Source organism: Vidua chalybeata, assembly GCF_026979565.1.
Source record: "Vidua chalybeata isolate OUT-0048 chromosome 39 unlocalized genomic scaffold, bVidCha1 merged haplotype SUPER_39_unloc_1, whole genome shotgun sequence".
Classification (NCBI taxonomy): Eukaryota; Metazoa; Chordata; class Aves; order Passeriformes; family Viduidae; genus Vidua; species Vidua chalybeata.
Genome location: NW_026530314.1, coordinates 115,467 through 133,714, shown reverse-complemented (window position 1 = coordinate 133,714; position 18,248 = coordinate 115,467). Strand labels below are relative to the sequence as shown.

At 57.8% G+C, this 18,248-nt stretch overlaps 2 protein-coding genes across 2 annotated transcripts; both read right to left on the bottom strand.

Moving 5' to 3' along the window:
• Positions 1–673: 673 nt before the first annotated feature.
• LOC128782830 (kallikrein-14-like) lies at positions 674–11,216 on the bottom strand. The gene is made up of 7 exons (XM_053933319.1): positions 11,142–11,216; positions 7,041–7,115; positions 5,962–6,133; positions 5,830–5,880; positions 4,382–4,635; positions 2,720–2,856; positions 674–913 (listed from the first exon to the last, which is right to left on the bottom strand). Exons 2-7 carry the CDS (start codon positions 7,108–7,110, stop codon positions 761–763), a joined length of 837 nt encoding a protein of 278 aa, XP_053789294.1. The 5' UTR covers positions 7,111–7,115; positions 11,142–11,216; the 3' UTR covers positions 674–760.
• A 2,952-nt stretch (positions 11,217–14,168) lies between these two features.
• On the bottom strand, positions 14,169–18,125 carry LOC128782829 (histone-lysine N-methyltransferase 2B-like; the record flags this gene model as incomplete). The annotated part of the gene is made up of 3 exons (XM_053933318.1): positions 14,169–15,756; positions 17,221–17,350; positions 18,037–18,125. Coding segments are annotated over 3 exons (495 nt in total), but the record flags the coding sequence as incomplete, so codon positions are not given.
• Between the last annotated feature and the right edge of the window lie 123 nt (positions 18,126–18,248).

Below are 18,248 nucleotides of genomic sequence, written 5' to 3'. Positions count from 1 at the left end.
TCAAAATTCCCTTGGAGTCTCCCCAAAATTCCCTCAAATTCCCCCCAAAATCTGCCCGAATTTCCCCCTAAATTCCCACAAATTTTCCCCAAAATGCTCTCAAATTCCTTCGACATCTCCCCAAAAATTCCCTCAGAATCTCCCCAAGGTCCTCTGCAATTCCCCCCAAAATTCCCTCGGGAGCTCTCCAAAATTCCAACTAAATCCCCTCAAATTCCCACAAAAATCCGCCAAAATTCCATCGAAATCTCCCCAAAATCCCCTTAAATTCCCCCCAAATTTCCCCAAAAATTCCCTTGGAATCTCCCCAAAATCTCCTCAAATTCCCCCCAAATTTCCCCAAAATTCCCTCGAAGTCTCCCCAAAAATTCCCTCAAAATCTCCCCAAAATCCCCTCAAATTCCCCCCGAATTTCCCCAAAAATTCCCTTGAAGTCTCCCCAAAATCCCCTCTCAATCCCCTCAGATTCCCCCCCGAATTTCCCCAAAATCCCCTCGAAATCTCCCCAAAATTCCACCCCAAATTCCACCCATAATCTCCCGGAATCTCCCCAAAATTCCACCCCAAAATTCCACCCATAATCTCCCGGAATCCCCCCAAAATTCCACCCCAAAATTCCACCCATAATCTCCCGGAATCTCCCCAAAATTCCACCCAAAAATCCCCCAGAACCCCGGCGCGTAGGAAGCCACGCGGAGCCCGGCGTTCCCGGCACATCTTTAATGTCCGCTGGGAGCGCGGCGCCGTGGCCGGCGCCTCCTCAGGTGTCCTCCATGGTCTCGTGGATCCAGCGGGCGTAGCGGCACACCTTGGTGTAGACGCCGGGGCGCCGCGGCTGCCCGCAGCGCTCCATCCCCCACGAGACGATGCCCTGCAAGGCGCCCTCGCACACCAGGGGGCCGCCGGAGTCGCCCTGAGGGGACAGCGCGCGCGCCGTCACCGCCGGGCCGGGGCAGGACTTGGGGGTCTGCCGAGACCTCCTTGGGTTGGCCGAACTCTTGGGTTGGCCGAACTCTTGGGTTGGCCAAACTCTTGGGTTGGCCAAACTCTTGGCTTGGTCAAACTCTTGGGTTGGCCAAACTCATGGGTTGGCCGAACTCTTGGCTTGGCCAAACTCTTGGGTTGGCCAAACTCTTGGGTTGGCTGAACTCTTGGGTTGGTCAAACTCATGGTGGATCTCGTTGGGTTTGGCGAGATGGAACTCATTGGGTTTGGTGATCCCTTGGGTTGGCCAAACTCTTGGGTTGGCCAAACTCTTGGTGGATCTCATTGGGTTTGGCAAGATGGAACTCATTGGGTTTGGTGATCCCTTGAGTTGGCCAAACTCTTGGGTTGGCAAAACTCTTGGGCTGGTCAAACTCTTGGGTTGGCTGAACTCTTGGGTTGGCCGAACTCTTGGGTTGGTCAAACTCTTGGGTTGGCCAAACTCTTGGGCTGCCCAAACTCTTGGGTTGGCCGAACTCTTGGCTTGGCCAAACTCTTGGTGGATCTCGTTGGGTTTGGCAAGATGGAACCCATTGGGTTTGGTGATCCCTTGGGTTGGCCAAACTCTTGGGTTGGCAAAACTCTTGGGTTGGCCGAACTCTAGGGTTGGCCAAACTCTTGGGTTGGCCGAACTCTTGGGTTGGTCAAACTCTTGGCTTGGCCAAACTCTAGGGTTGGCCAAACTCTTGGGTTGGCCGAACCCTTGGTGGATCTCGTTGGGTTTGGTGAGATGGAACCCATTGGGTTTGTGATCCCTTGGGTTGGCCAAACTCTTGGGTTGGCCAAACTCTTGGTGGATCTCGTTGGGTTTGGCAAGATGGAACCCATTGGGTTTGGTGATCCCTTGGGTTGGCCAAACTCTTGGGCTGCCCAAACTCTTGGGTTGGTCGAACTCTAGGGTTGGCCAAACTCTTGGGTTGGCCGAACTCTTGGTGGATCTCGTTGGGTTTGGCAAGATGGAACTCATTGGGTTTGGTGACCCCTTGGGTTGGCCAAACTCTTGGGTTGGCCATTGGGTTTGGTGATCCCTTGGGTTGGCCAAACTCTTGGCTTGGCCAAACTCTTGGCTTGGCCAAACCCTTGGTGGACCTCACTGGGTGTGAAGGCCCCAAACCCAGGTTCTCCTGCACCTTTGACCCCTCCCAAGTGTCCTCAGGTGTGCCCAGGTGTGCCCAGGTGTACCTGGCAGGAGTCCCAGCTGCCCTGCAGGTGTGCCCAGGTGTGTCCAGGTGTGTGTCCATGCCCCCCCAGGTGTGCCCAGGTGTGCCCAGGTGTGCCCAGGTGTGCCCAGGTGTATATCCATGTCCCCCCAGGTGTGCCCATGCCCCCCCAGGTGTGCCCATGCCCCCCCAGGTGTGCCCAGGTGCCCCCAGGTGTGCCCAGGTGTGTGTCCATGCCCCCCAGGTGTGCCCATGCCCCCCCAGGTGTGCCCAGGTGTGCCCAGGTGTGCCCATGCCCCCCCAGGTGTGCCCAGGTGTGTGTCCATGTCCCCCCAGGTGTGCCCATGCCCCCCCAGGTGTGCCCAGGTGTGCCCAGGTGTGCCCATGCCCCCCCAGGTGTGCCCAGGTGTGTGTCCATGTCCCCCAGGTGTGCCCATGCCCCCCCAGGTGTGCCCAGGTGTGCCCAGGTGTGTCCATGCCCCCCCAGGTGTGCCCAGGTGTGTGTCAATGTGCCCCCAGGTGTGCCCATGTCCCCCCAGGTGTGCCCAGGTGTGCCCAGGTGTGCCCAGGTGTACCTGGCAGGAGTCCCGGCCGCCCTGCAGGTGCCCGGCGCAGATCATGTTGTCGGTGATGGAGCCGGGGTAGAAGCGGCGACACTCGGCCGGGGAGAAGAGCGTGACGTTGACGCACTGCAGCACCTCGGGGTACGTCACTGCGGACACCAGAGTGACCGCTGAGTGACCGCTGAGTGACCACTGAGTGACCGCTGAGTGACCACTGAGTGACCACTGAGTGACCACTGAGTGACTGCTGAGTGACCACTGAGTGACCGCTGAGTGACTGCTGAGTGACCACTGAGTGACCACTGAGTGACTGCTGAGTGACCGCTGAGTGACCACTGAGTGACCACTGAGTGACCACTGAGTGACCAACCCAGTGACCACTGAGTGACTGCTGAGTGACCACTGAGTGACCGCTGAGTGACCAACCCAGTGACCACTGAGTGACCACTGAGTGACCAACCCAGTGACCACTGAGTGACCACCCGAGCAGCCAGGTGACACTGACGCACTGCAGCACCTCGGGGTACGTCACTGCGGCCACCAGAGTGACCGCTGAGTGACCGCTGAGTGACCACTGAGTGACCACGGAGTGACCAACCCAGTGACCACTGAGTGACCACTGAGTGACCCTGAGTGACCAATGAGTGATCCCTGAGTGACCGCTGAGTGACCAACCCAGTGACCACTGAGTGACCGCCGAGTGACCGCCGAGTGACCACACCGGTGAGCACACCAGTGACCACTGAGTGACCACTGAGTGACCAACCCAGTGACCACTGAGTGACTGCTGAGTGACCGCAGAGCGACCGCTGACCACTGAGTGACCACCTCAGTGACCAACCCAGTGACCACTGAGTGACCGCCGAGTGACCGCTGAGTGACCACTGAGTGACCACTGAGTGACCGCCGAGTGACCGCTGAATGACCACTGAGTGACCACACCGGTGAGCACCCCAGTGACCACCAGGGGTCCAAAGTGAGCATGAGAGGTCCAAAGTGACCGCGAGATGACCATGACGTGCCCCAGATGACCACAAGATGCCCCAGATGACCACAAGATGACCACGAGGAGGCCAAAATGACCACAAGGAGCCCCAGATGACCACGAGATGCCCCAGATGACCACAAGGAGCCCCAGATGACCACGAGATGACCGCGAGGTGCCCCCTGACGTGCCCCAGATGATCACAAGGAGCCCCAGATGACCACAAGGAGCCCCAGATGACCACAAGGAGCCCCAGATAACCATGAGGAGCCCCAGATGACCACAAGGAGCCCCAGATAACCATGAGGAGCCCCAGATGACCACGAGGAGCCCCAGATGACCACGAGGAGCCCCAGATGACCGCGAGGTGCCCCAGATGACCACAAGATGACCACGAGGAGGCCAAAATGACCACAAGATGACCGCGAGGTGCCCCAGATGACCACGAGATGACCACGAGGAGCCCCAGATGACCACAAGGAGCCCCAGATGACCGCGAGGTGCCGCAGATGACCACAAGATGACCACGAGGAGGCCAAAATGACCACAAGGAGCCCCAGATGACCACAAGATGACCACGAGGAGGCCAAAATGACCACGAGATGACCGCGAGGAGCCCCAGATGACCACGAGATGACCGCGAGGTGCCCCCCCGAGGTGCCCCGGACCCCCGGGCAGATGCCACCTACCTTCAGGCGAGGTGGTGGCGCCCCAGCCCGAGGTGACGCAGGCGGTGCCGGGCCGGGGCAGGCACGAGGCCACCGGGATGGGCCGGACGCGGTCGGAGATGGCGGCGGGGGCCAGCAGCTTCAGCAGCATGATGTCGTTGTCCTTGGTGGACGGGTCGTAGCCCGGGTGGGCCACCATGCGGGCCACCATGCGGCGCTGCTCGCCCGCCTCGCGCGCGTACAGCCGGTGCTTGCCCAGGGCCACCGTGGTCACCCTGGGGGCACAGGACAGGTGGGACAGGTGAGGGACAGGTGAGGGACAGGTGGGACAGGTGAGGGACACCTGGGGAACATCTGGGGAACATCTGATGGACATGGGGGACAGGGACAGGTGAGGGACAGCCGGTGCTTGCCCAGGGCCACCGTGGTCACCCTGGGGGCGCGGCACAGGTGGGACAGGTCAGGGACAGGTGAGGGACAGGTGGGACAGGTGAGGGACAGGTGAGGCACAGGTGTGGGACAGGTGAGTAACACCTAAGGAACATCTGGGGAACATCTGAGGGACATCGGAGACAGGGACAGGAACAGGGACAGGTGTGGGACAGGTGAGGGACAGGTGAGGGACAGGTGAGGGACAGGTGGGACAGGTGAGGCACAGGTGTGGGACAGGTGAGGAACATCTGAGGGACATCGGGGACAGGGACAGGTGAGGGACAGGTGGGACAGGTGAGGGACAGGTGAGGCACAGGTATGGGACAGGTGTGGGACATGGGGGACAGGGACAGGTGAGGCACAGCCGGTGCTTGCCCAGGGCCACCGTGGTCACCCTGGGGGCACAGGACAGGTGGGACAGGTGAGGGACAGGTGAGGGACAGGTGAGGCACAGGTATGGGACAGGTGTGGGACATCGGGGACAGGGACAGGTGAGGGACAGGTGGGACAGGTGAGGGACAGCCGGTGCTTGCCCAGAGCCACCATGGTCACCCTGGGGGCGCGGCACAGGTGGGACAGGTGAGGGACAGGTGGGACAGGTGAGGGACAGGTCAGGGACAGGTGAGGGACAGGTGTGGGACAGGTGAGGGACACCTGGGGAACACCTGGGGAACATCTGAGGGACATCTGAGGGACATGGAGGACAGGGACAGGGACAGGTGAGGGACTGGTGGGACAGGTGAGGCACAGCCGGTGCTTGCCCAGGGCCACCGTGGTCACCCTGGGGGCGCGGCACAGGTGGGACGGGTGAGGGACAGGTGAGGGGCACCTGAGGAACACCTGAGGGACATGGGGGACACATGCAGGGGACAGAGAGAGGGACAGGTGGGACAGGTGTGGGATGTGTGTTATCACCCAGGTGTGCCCAGGTGTGCCGAGGTGTGCCCTTACCCAGGTGTGCCCAGGTGTGCCCTTACCCAGGTGTGCCCTTACCCAGGTGTGCCAGGTGTGCCCAGGTGTGCCAGGTGTGCCCTTACCCAGGTGTGGTGCAGTGCGCCGCCGTCACCACCCAGCGCGGAGCCACCAGGACTCCTGTGAGTGCCCCCAGGTGTGCCCAGGTGTGCCCAGGTGTGCCCAGGTGTGCCAGGTGTGCCCAGGTGTGCCCTTACCCAGGTGTGGTGCAGTGCGCCGCCGTCACCACCCAGCGCGGAGCCACCAGGACGCCGCCGCAGTAGAGCTTGTACATGTCCAGCACGGCCACCTGCCAGGGCTGCGAGTGCGGCACGCAGGCGTGGCCCCCGACCACGCGCGTGTCACCTGTCACCTGTGCCACCTGTGCCACTGCGGGGACACGGAACACACACCTGTCAGTGTCACCTGTCAGTGTCACCTGTCAGTGTCACCTGTCACCTGTGCCACCTGTGCCACTGCGGGGACACGGAACACACACCTGTCAGTGTCACCTGTCACCTGTCAGTGTCACCTGTCACCCGTGCCACCTGTGCCACTGCAGGGACACACACCTGTCAGTGTCACCTGTCACCTGCGCCACCTGTGCCACTGCGGGGACAGACACCTGTCAGTGTCACCTGTCAGTGTCACCTGTCACCTGTGCCACCTGTGCCACTGCAGGGACACACACCTGTCAGTGTCACCTGTCACCTGTCAGTGTCACCTGTCACCTGTGCCACCTGTGCCACTGCGGGGACAGACACCTGTCAGTGTCACCTGTCAGTGTCACCTGTCACCTGTCAGTGTCACCTGTCACCTGCGCCACCTGTGCCACTGTGGGGACAGACACCTGTCAGTGTCACCTGTCAGTGTCACCTGTCACCTGTGCCACCTGTGCCACTGCGGGGACACGGAACACACACCTGTCAGTGTCACCTGTCACCTGTCACCTGTCACCTGTGTCATGTGTGCCACTGTGGGCACATGGAGCAGACACCTGTCAGTGTCACCTGTCAGTGTCACCTGTCAGTGTCACCTGTCAGTGTCACCTGTCACCTCTGAGTGTCACCTGTCACCTATCCATTGTCCCCTCACCTGTCCCCTCACCTGTCCCCTCACCTGTCTCACCTGTCCCCTCACCTGTCCCCTCACCTGTCCCCTCACCTGTCCCCTCACATGTCTCACCTGTCCCCTCACCTGTCCCCTCACCTGTCCCTCACCTGTCTCACCTGTCCCCTCACCTGTCCCCTCACCTGTCCCTCACCTGTCTCACCTGTCCCCTCACCTGTCCCCTCACCTGCGAGCAGCAGCAGCGCCAGCCTCCCCGCCAGGTGCGCCGCGGGGGCCGCCAGGGGGCGCCACGTCATCGCCGCTGGGGGGCGGAGCCGAAAGTTTGGGGTCATTTCGGGGAATTTGGGGGAATTTTGGGCAATTTGGGGAATTTGGGTGTTTTCGGGGATTGGGGTTTTTTTTGGGGTCGTTTTGGTGCAGTTTGGGGAGATTCGGGGTCATTTTGGGGGGATTTGGGGTCATTTTGGGGGGGTTGTGGTCGATTTTGGGGGACTTTGGGGTAATTTTGGGGGAATTTGAGGTTTTTGGGAGGGTTTGGGGTCATTTTTGGGTATTTTGGGGAAATTTTTGATCCTTTGGGGGCATTTTGGGACCATTTTGGGTAATTTTGGGAGCACTTTGGGAACATTTTGGGACACCTGACATTTTGGGATCATTTTTGGGGTATTTTAGGATCATTTTGGGCAATTCTGGGATCGTTTTGGGATGATTTTGGCTCGTTTTGGGACCATTCTGAGATGATTTTGGGGAATTGTAGGATCATTTTGGGGACATTTTGGCCATTTTGGGGCAATTTTGGCCATTTTGGGCTCATTTTGGGCTCATTTTGGCCATTTTGGGCTCATTTTGGGGAAATTTTGGGCTCATTTTGGCCATTTGGGTTAATTTTGGGCATTTTGGGCTCATTTTGGGCTCATTTTGACCATTTTGGGCTCATTTTGGGCATTTTGGGGCCATTTTGGGGAAATTTTGGCCATTTTGGGCTCATTTTGGGCTCATTTTGGCCATTTTGTGTAATTTTGGCCATTTTGGGGTCCTTTTGGGCTCATTTTGGGGTAATTTTGGCCATTTTGGGCTCATTTTGGCCATTTTGGGGTCCTTTTGGTGTAATTTTGGCAATTTTTGGGCTCATTTTGGGGTAATTTTGGCCATTTTGGGCTTATTTTGGGGTAATTTTGGCCATTTTGGGCTCATTTTGGCCATTTTGGGGTCCTTTTGGGGTAATTTTGGCCATTTTGGGCTCATTTTGGGCTCATTTTGGCCATTTTGTGTAATTTTGGCCATTTTGGGGTAGTTTTGGGCTCATTTTGGGGTAATTTTGGCCATTTTGGGCTCATTTTGGCCATTTTGGGGTCCTTTTGGGTTAATTTTGGCCATTTTTGGGCTCATTTTGGGGTAATGTTGGCCATTTTGGGTTAATTTTGGGCATTTTGGGGTCATTTTGGGGTAATTTTGGCCATTTTGGGGTAATTTTGGCCATTTTGGGCTCATTTTGGGCTCATTTTGGCCATTTTTGGGTCATTTCAGGTTCTCCCCCCCCATTTCCCCTCCCCCCCCCGGTCCCTTCGGGGCCCTTTCGCAACGGTGACGTCATCGGGCCCAACCCGTTGGGGCTCATTAACGAGGGCGTTAATTGGCCTTAATTAGCGGCCCTAATTAGCGGGCACCGCCCCGCCCCTCCCCCACCCGGGGCTCGGTGACCTCCGGGGACCCCGCGGGGGATGACGGGAAAGGGGCGGGGCCTGCGAGGGGGCGGGGCCCACGCTGGGGTTCAGCTCCCAGTTTGAGATCCCAGTTTGGGGTTGGGGGTCCCAGTTTGGGGTTGGGGTCCCAGTTTGGGGTCCCAGTTTGAGTTCCCAGTTTGAGATCCCAGTTTGGGGCTGGGGTCCCAGTTTGGGGTCCCAGTTTGGGGTTGGATTCCCAGTTTGGGATCCCAATTTGGGGTTTGGATCCCAGTTTGGGGTTCAGTTCCCAGTTTGGGGTCCCAGTTTGGGGTCCCAGTTTGGGGTTGGGTTCCCAGTTTGGGGTTCAGCTCCCAGTTTGGGCTCCCAGTTTGGGGCTGGGGTCCCAGTTTGGATTCCCAGTTTGGGGTTCAGCTCCCAGTTTGGGCTCCCAGTTTGAGATCCCAGTTTGGGGTTGGGTTCCCAGTTTGGGATCCCAATTTGGGGTTCAGATCCCAGTTTGGGGCTGGGTTCCCAGTTTGGGGTCCCAGTTTGGAGTTCATTTCCCAGTTTTGGTTCCCAGTTTGAGATCCCAGTTTGGGGTTGGGGTCCCAGTTTGGATTCCCAGTTTGGGGTTGGATTCCCAGTTTTGGTTCCCAATTTGGGGTTCGGATCCCACTTTGGGGTCGGGTTCCCAGTTTGGGCTCCCAGTTTGGGGCTGGGTTCCCAGTTTGGATTCCCAGTTTGAATTCCTAGTTTGGGGCCAGGCCCCGCCCACCATAAGTTGGCCCCGCCCCTTCCCCGTGGGAACCGGAACCGGGGAGGGACTGGGACAAACTGGGACAAACTGGGACGAACTGGGACGAACTGGGAGAGTGAAACTGGGACTGGGACAAACTGGGAGAGAAGGACACTGGACTGGGTCAAACTGGGACAAACTGGGACCGTGGGACTGGGACAAACTGGGCCAAACTGGGAGAGGAAGAACCCGGGAACTGGGGTCAAACTGGGTTAAACTGGGCCAAACTGGGAGAGGAAGATCCCGGGAACTGGGGTCAAACTGGGCTAAACTGGGACGGGGTGACACTGGGAACTGGGCCAAACTGGGACCCTGGGACTGGGCCAGACTGGGAGAGGAGGGAATGAGGCCAAACTGGGATTGAGCCAAACTGGGAACTGGGGCCAAACTGGGACAAGGTGACACTGGGACTGGGGCAAACTGGGCCAAACTGGGATCGTGGGACTGGGGCAAACTGGGCCAAACTGGGAGAGGGGAAACCAGGGAACTGGGCCAAACTGGGCCAAACTGGGACAAACTGGGACAAACTGGGATAGGGTGACACGGGGAACTGGGACAAACTGGGACAGGGTGACACGGGGAACTGGGGTGAAACTGGGCCAAACTGGGATGAGGTCAAACTGGGAACTGGGGCCAAACTGGGCCAGGGTGACACCGGGGAACTGGGACAAACTGGGATGGGGTGACAGTGGGAACTGGGACCCTGTGACTGAGCCAAACTGGGCCAAACTGGGCTATACTGGGACTATGGGACTGGGTCAAACTGGGCCAAACTGGGATGGGGCCAAACTGGGAAACGGGGCCAAACTGGGACGGGGTGACACCGGGAACTGGGCCATACTGGGACAGTGGAACTGGGCCAAACTGGGACAGCAGCACTGGGCCAAACTGGGACAAACTGGGACAAGAAAAACCCAGGAACTGGATCATACTGGGACAGTGGAACTGGGCCAAACTGGGACAGCAGCACTGGGCCAAACTGGGACAAACTGGGACAAGAAAAACCCAGGAACTGGATCATACTGGGACAGTGGAACTGGGCCATACTGGGACGGGGTGACATCAGGGACTGGGCCAAACTGGGCCATACTGGGACAGTGGCACTGGGCCAAACTGGGACGGGGTGACACCGGGAACTGGGCCATACTGGGACAGTGGAACTGGGCCAGACTGGGACAGCAGCACTGGGCCAAACTGGGACAAACTGGGACAAGAAAAACCCAGGAACTGGGCCATACTGGGACGGGGTGACATCGGGGACTGGGCCAAACTGGGCCATACTGGGACAGGGTGACACCGGGAACTGGGATGAAACTGGGCCAAACTGGGATGGGGCCAAACTGGGAAAAGGGGCCAAACTGGGACGGGGTGACACCGGGAACTGGGCCATACTGGGACAGTGGAACTGGGCCAAACTGGGACAAGAAGAACCCAGGAACTGGGCCATACTGGGACGGAGTGACACTGGGAACTGGGCCATACTGGGACAGTGGAACTGGGCCAAACTGGGATGGGGCCAAACTGGGAAACGGGGACATACTGGGACAGGGTGACACCGAGGACTGGGCCAAACTGGGCCATACTGGGACAGTGGAACTGGGCCAAACTGGGATGGGGTGACACCAGGAACTGGGCCAAACTGGGCCATACTGGGACGGGGTGACACCGGGGACTGGGCCAAACTGGGCCAGCGGCACTGGGCCAAACTGGGCCATACTGGGACGGGGTGACACCGGGAACTGGGCCAAACTGGGCCAGTGGCAGTGGGCCAAACTGGGCCATACTGGGACGGGGTGACACCGGGGACTGGGCCAAACTGGGCCATACTGGTCCCCCCCTCCCTCCGCCCCTCCCCCCCCCCCCAAACCTGCGCGCCGCCCCTCGGGGGGGCCGGGGGGGGGTGGGGCCACCCCGGCTCCTTCCTCGCTCGCCGCCGTCGCCTCCGTTGTCCCCGCGCCGTCCCCGCCGCGTCCCCGCTGTCCCCTCGCTGTCCCCGCGCTGTCCCCAAAGGGGGACACGCCCCTCCCCCACCCCCTCCCCGCGGACACGCCCCTCCCCTCCCCCCCCCCCCCTCCCCAAAATTTTTAATTGGGGCGTGGGGGACGCGGCTTAATCCGGGCGGGGCTGCGGGGGGGGGGGGAGGGGAGGGAGGGGTGGAGGGGGTGGGGGAGGGGCGGGGAGGGAGGGAGGGGGGTGGGGGAGGGGTTCTGGGGGGGGGTGGTGGGGGGGAGAAGGGGAATTTTGGGGGGGGGGGGTTGGGGGGTCGTGATTGGAGAGGGGATTTTGGGGGGTCCTGATTGGCTGAGAGGGGATTTTGGGGGGTTCTGATTGGCTGAGAGGGGATTTTGGGGGGTCCTGATTGGTTGGAGGGGGATTTTGGGGGGATTTTGGGGGGTCCTGATTGGTTGGAGGGGGATTTTGGGGGGTCCTGATTGGTTGGAGGGGAATTTTGGGAGAATTTTGGGGGGTCCTGATTGGTTGGAGGGGAATTTTGGGAGAATTTTGGGGGGTCCTGATTGGTTGGAGGGGGATTTTGGGGAGTCCTGATTGGCTGGAGGGGATTTTGGGGAGAGGGGAAAAAATTGGGGGGGGGGGGTCCTGATTGGTTGGGAAGGATTTTTGGGAGGATTTTGGGGGGTCCCGATTGGTTGGAGGGGGATTTTGGGGGGTCCTGATTGGCTGAGAGGGGATTTTGGGGAGAGGGGAGAAAATTGGGGGGGGGGGTCCTGATTGGTTGGGAAGGATTTTTGGGAGGATTTTGGGGGGTCCTGATTGGGTGGAGGGGGATTTTGGGGAAATTTTGGGGAGGATTTTGGGAAGAAGGGGGAGTTTCGGGGGAGGGGGAATTTGGGGGGTCCTGATTGGCTGAGAGGGGATTTTGGGGAGAGGGGAGAAAATTTTGGGGGTCCTGATTGGTTGGAAGGAGATTTTTGGGGGAGAGGGGGAATCTGGGGGATTCTGATTGGTTGGGAAGGATTTTTGGGAGGATTTTCGGGGGTCATGATTGGCTGGGGGAAATTTTGGGGGAGAACAGGGAATTTTGGGGGGGAATTTTGGAGGATTTTGGGGGATTTTGGGGAGCCCTGATTGGTTGGTGGAGGGGTTTTGGGGGAGGGGCTGGGGGGATTTGGGGGAAATTTTGGGGGATTGGTGAGAATTTTGGGGAATTTGGGGAATTTTGGAGGGAATTTGGGGATTTTGGGAAAATTTGAGGGTGATTTTTTGGAGGGATTTGGGAACAATTTGGGGGCATTTGATGAATTTTCGGGGGAATTTGAGGAGGATTTGGGGAATTTTTGGAGGGATTTGGGGGAAATTTTGGGGAATTTGGGGGAATTTTGGGGAGAGTCCTGATTGGCTGGGGGGGGGGGGGGGAAATTTGGGAGAGGGGGGATTTTGGAGCGGTTTCAAAAGGGGATTTCAACATTTCCCGCACTTTTCTCCTCATTTTCCACCTTTTCCTCTCACTTTTCCCATTTTCCCCCCTCATTTTCCCCTCCCATTTTCCCGCCATTTCCGTTCCCTCCCCCCCGCCATTTATCCCTCACATTTCCCACCTTTTACACCTGTTTTTCCCAACTTTTCGCCCTCAAATTCCCAATTTTTCCTCCTCGTGTTTCCCTCCCTTTTCCCGCCATTTTCCACACACATTTCCCTAATTTTCCCCGCAATTTTCGCCTCACATTTCCCGCCTTTTCCCCTCACATTTCCCCTCATGTTTCCCACAATTTTCTCCTCAATTTCCCTCCCTTTTTCCCCCTCACATTTCCCACTTTTGCCTCATTTTCCCTGCCATTTCCTTCTTGTTTCCCGTTCATTTCCCCTCATGTTTCCCACTTTTTCCCCTCACTTCTTCCATTTCCCCCTCGTTTCCCGCCCTTTTCCCCCCTCACATTTCCCGCCTTTTTTTCCTCACTTTCCCCCTCACACTTCCCGCCATTTCCCCCTCACTTTTCCCGCCATTTTCCCCTCACTTTTCCCGCCATTTTCCCCTCACTTTTCCCGCCATTTTCCCCTCACATTTCCCGCCATTTTCTCCTCACTTTTCCCGCCATTTTCCCCTCACTTTTCCCGCCATTTCCCCCTCACATTTCCCGCCATTTCCCCCTCACTTTTCCCGCCATTTTCCCCTCACTTTTCCCGCCATTTTCTCCTCACTTTTCCCGCCATTTTCCCCTCACTTTTCCCACCATTTTCCCCTCACTTTTCCCGCCATTTTCCCCTCACTTTTCCCGCCATTTTCCCCTCACTTTTCCCGCCATTTTCTCCTCACTTTTCCCGCCATTTTCCCCTCACATCTCCCGCCATTTTCCCCTCACATCTCCCGCCATTTTCCCCTCACATTTCCCGCCATTTTCCCCTCACTTTTCCCGCCATTTTCTCCTCACTTTTCCCGCCATTTTCCCCTCACTTTTCCCGCCATTTTCCCGTCACATTTCCCGCCATTTTCCCCTCACTTTTCCTGCCATTTTCCTCCCACTTTTCCCGCCATTTTCCCCTCACATTTCCCGCCATTTTCCCCTCACTTTTCCCGTCACTTTCTCCTCACTTTTCCCGCCATTTTCCCGTCATTTTCTCCTCACTTTTCCCCCCATTTTCCCCTCACATTTCCCGCCATTTTCCCCTCACTTTTCCCGCCATTTTCCCGTCACATTTCCCGCCATTTTCCCCTCACTTTTCCTGCCATTTTCCTCCCACTTTTCCCGCCATTTTCCCCTCACATTTCCCGCCATTTTCCCCTCACTTTTCCCGCCATTTTCCCCTCACTTTTCCCGCCATTTTCCCCTCACATTTCCCCCCCTTTCCCCGCTCGGTTTTACCCCAAAACCGGCGGAATTTCGGTTTTCTCCCCCGTTTTGTCTCCCCCAAACCCCAAAAATCCAGAACCGCCCCCTCCAATCAGTGTCTTTATTGTGGGCGGAGCTCGCGCCGCCTTTAAATTAAAATACAAAACCCTAAAATCCCAAAAACACCCGGAAACGCCCCAAAAATGCTGCGGGGGGAGGGGCTGGACCCATTTTTTTTTGGGGGGGGGAGGGAATTGGGGAGGGGCCCATGGGAGGGGTTTGGGGGGCCCCAGGGGGGGAATCTGGCTCTGGGAGATCCCCCAAGGTCTCTTTTCAGGGGGTCCTCAGGGTTGGAGGCATCTCAAGAACTTCCAGGAGCGCCCCGAAGTTTCGTTGCCGCGACTTTCGGGACCTTCCCGTTGACCGGAGGCATCTCAGGAACGTCCGGGAGCATCTCCAGGAGCTGCCCACGAGTTTTGGGTCTTCCCAGTTGACTGGAGGCATCTCTATGGCTTCAAGGAACACCTCAGTATCTTCTTCCCACGACTCTTGGCCGACCTCCGCGACTCTTGGTTGACCACCATGATTCTTGGTTGACCTCCATGATTCTTGGTTGACCTCCATGACTCTTGGTTGGCCACCACAACTCTTGGTTGACCACCATGATTCCTGGCTGGCCTCCACGACTCTTGGTTGACCTCCATGATTCTTGGTTGACCACCATGATTCTTAGTTGGCCACACAACTCTTGGCCGACCTCTGCGACTCTTGGTTGACCACCATGATTCTTGGTTGACCTCCAGGACTCTTGGTTGACCACCAGAACTCTTGGTTGGCCACCACAACTCTTGATTGACCACCACGACTCTTGATTGACCACCATGATTCTTGGTTGGCCACCATGACTCTTGGTTGACCACCACAACACTTGGTTGACCACTATGACTCTTGGTTGACTTCCAGGACTCTTGGTTGACTTCCAGGACTCTTGGTTCACCACTATGACTCTTGGTTGACCTCCATGATTCTTGGTTGGCCACCATGACTCTTGGTTGACCACTATGACTCTTGGTTGACTTCCAGGACTCTTGATTGACCACCATGAGTCTTGGTTGACCACTATGACTCTTGGTTGGCCACCACAACTCTTGATTGACCACCATGAGTCTTGGTTGACCACTATGACTCTTGGTTGGCCACCACGACTCTTGGTTGACCTCCAGGACTCTTGGTTGACCCTTATGGCTCTTGGTTGACCTCCACCACTCCTGGCTGACCGCAGCACCTCCACAACCTTCTCCAAGGCATCCCCCCGACTCATAATCACCTCCAACCACCTCCAGAGCCTCTCCATCCTCCCACACCTCCATCCCAGCACGCCCGGATCGCCCCAGGGACCCCCCGGAGACCCTCCCCGGCTCAGTTGAGGAACCGCCGGCAGCGCCGGGCGCCGCAGTTGCAGGGCAGCTTGGCCGCCGGCTCCTCGATGGGGAACTTGTAGTCGTAGGTGAGCTCCTCGCCGCGCAGGATGCGGCGCAGGGCGAAGATGACGATGCGCTTGTGGCCCTCGACGTGGATGACGCGCGAGTAGCAGTTGGGCTCGCACGAGTGGTTGATGAAGCGCGCGGCGCTGCCGTGCATGGTGGCGTCCACCACCTCGGCCTCGTCGATGCGGAACATGTAGCAGCCGATGCCCTGCGGGGACGGCGACGGGACACAAGGTTGGGGGGCGTGGTCAAAGGTTGGGGCGTGGTCAAGGGTTGGGGTGTGGTCAAGGGTTGGGGTGTGGTCAAAGGTTGGGTGTGGTCAAGGGTTGGGGTGTGGTCAAAGGTTGGGGCATGGTCAAGAGTTGGGGCATGGTCAATGGTTGGGTACCCATCAAGAATTGGAGACATCAAGGGTTGGGGTCATGGTCGAGAGTTGGGAACAGTCAATGATTGGGGCGTGGTCAATGGTTGGGTGTGGTCAAGGGTTGGGTGTGGTCAAGGGTTGGGGCGTGGTCAAGGGTTGTGGACACTCAAGGGTTGGAGACATCATCAAGGGTTGGGGTGTGGCCAAGGTTTGGGGGCGTGGCCAAGGGTTGGGGACATCGGAACGAGTTGACTTTCCTGTAATTTTCCCGCCTTTTTCCCCTCACATTTCCCGCCATTTTCCCCTCACTTTTCCCGCCATTTCCCCCTCACATTTCCCGCCATTTCCCCCTCACATTTTCCCGCCATTTCCCCCTCACTTTTCCCGCCATTTCCCCCCCCATTCCGTGCTTTTCCCGCCGTTTTCCCACCACGTCTCCCATCAGGAGATGCCATCAAGATTTGGGGTCACCCCCCCCGATTTTTTGCCTTTTCCTCCCCATTTTTTGCTTTTTTTTTCCCAATTTTTTGGGCCGTCCTTCCCATTTTTTCATTTTTTTTTGCCTTTTCCCCCCAATTTTTCCCACGTCCCTCCCATTTTTGGGGTCTCTCCCATTTTTTTGGGATTTCTCCCCGTTCTTGGAATCTCCACCCCAATTTTTAGGACGTTCCCCCATTTTTAGTCTTCCCCCCTTTTTTTGGGATTCCCCCCCCCATTTTTGGGGCATCCTCTCCATTTTTTGAGGTATTCCCCTCCATTTTTGGACTTCTCCTCCCAATTTTTTGCCTTTTTCTCCCAATTTTTGGATTTCTCCTCCCCATTTTTGGATTTCTCCTCCCAATTTTTGGACTTTTCCTCCCGATTTTTGGATTTCTCCTCCCAATTTTTGGATTTCTCCTCCCAATTTTTTGGATTTCCCCTCCCAACTTTTTTGCCTTTCTCTCCCAATTTTTGGATTTCTCCTCCCAATTTTTGCCTTTCTTTCCCAATTTTTGGATTTCTCCTCCCAACTTTTTTGCCTTTCTCTCCCAATTTCTCCTTTCCCCCCATTTTTTGGGGTGTCCCCCCCCGATTTTTCCACCTTTTCCCCGTTTCTTCCCCCGATTTTTCCCACTTTCCCCGTTTCCCCATCCATTTTTTGGGGCGTCCCCCCCCCGTTTTTTGGGGTTTCTTTGCCGTTTTTTGGGGTTTCTTTGCCGTTTTTTGGGGTTCCTTTGCCGTTTTTTGGGGTTCCTTTGCCGGTTTTTTGGGGTTCCTTTGCTGGTTTTTTGGGGTTTTTTTTCCCCCCCCGAATTTCGGGGTGCCCACCTTGCTGTCGTAGAACTTCTCCCGCTTGTCGGTGAGCACGGAGCGCACGACGATTCCGGAATATTCGATCACCATCTCCCCGGCCTCGATGTTCCTCTTGCAGAACAGGCCCCGCCCGTGGATGGCCGACCTGGATTTGGGGTTGGGGGGGTGAGGGGGTCAGGGTCACCCCAAAATTTGGGCAACCCCAAAATTCCCCCCAAAAATCCAACCAGGAATGCCCAAAACCCCCACAAAAATCCACCCAGGAATCCCAAATTTCACCCAAAAAAATATCACCCCCAGGGACCCCAAAATTCCCCCCTGCCTGTGGGGGGTTGGGCTGAGGGGGGTCAGGGTCACCCCAAAATTTGGGCAACCCCAAAATCCCAGAAATTCCCCCCTAAAAATCCAACCAGGAATGCAAAAAAATCCACCCAAGAACTCCAAAATTCCCCCAGGTGTGCCCAGGTGCCCCCAGCTGTGCCCAGGTGCCCCCAGGTGTGCCCAGGTGCCCCCAGGTGCCCCAGGTGTGCCCAGGTGCCCCCAGGTGTTCCCAGGTGTGCCCAGGTGTCCCCAGGTGTATCCCAGGTGTGCCCAGGTGTCCCCAGGTGTTCCCAGGTGCCCCCAGGTGTGCCCAGGTGTATCCCAGGTGCCCCCAGGTGCCCCCAGGTGACCCCAGGTGTGCCCAGGTGCCCTCAGGTGTGCCCAGGTGTGCCCAGGTGTCCCCAGGTGTTCCCAGGTGCCCCCAGGTGCCCCCAGGTGTGCCCAGCTGTGCCCAGGTGCCCCCAGGTGTGCCCAGGTGTGCCCAGGTGCCCGCGCAGGTGCGGCGCTCACCGATAGACCCCGACCGCCTCCTTGGCCGTTCTCTTGAGGTGCCGGAAGCGCATGGCCATGGGCAGCTCCAGGCTGGTGGCGCGGCTGGGGGGGCGTCAGGGGGTCCCCAAAACCGGGGGGGAGCCCCCCGAAACCTCCCCGGTCCCAGAAACCCGAAAATTCCAAAAATCCACCCCCCAAAAAAACCCCAAAATCCAAAAATCCACCCCAAA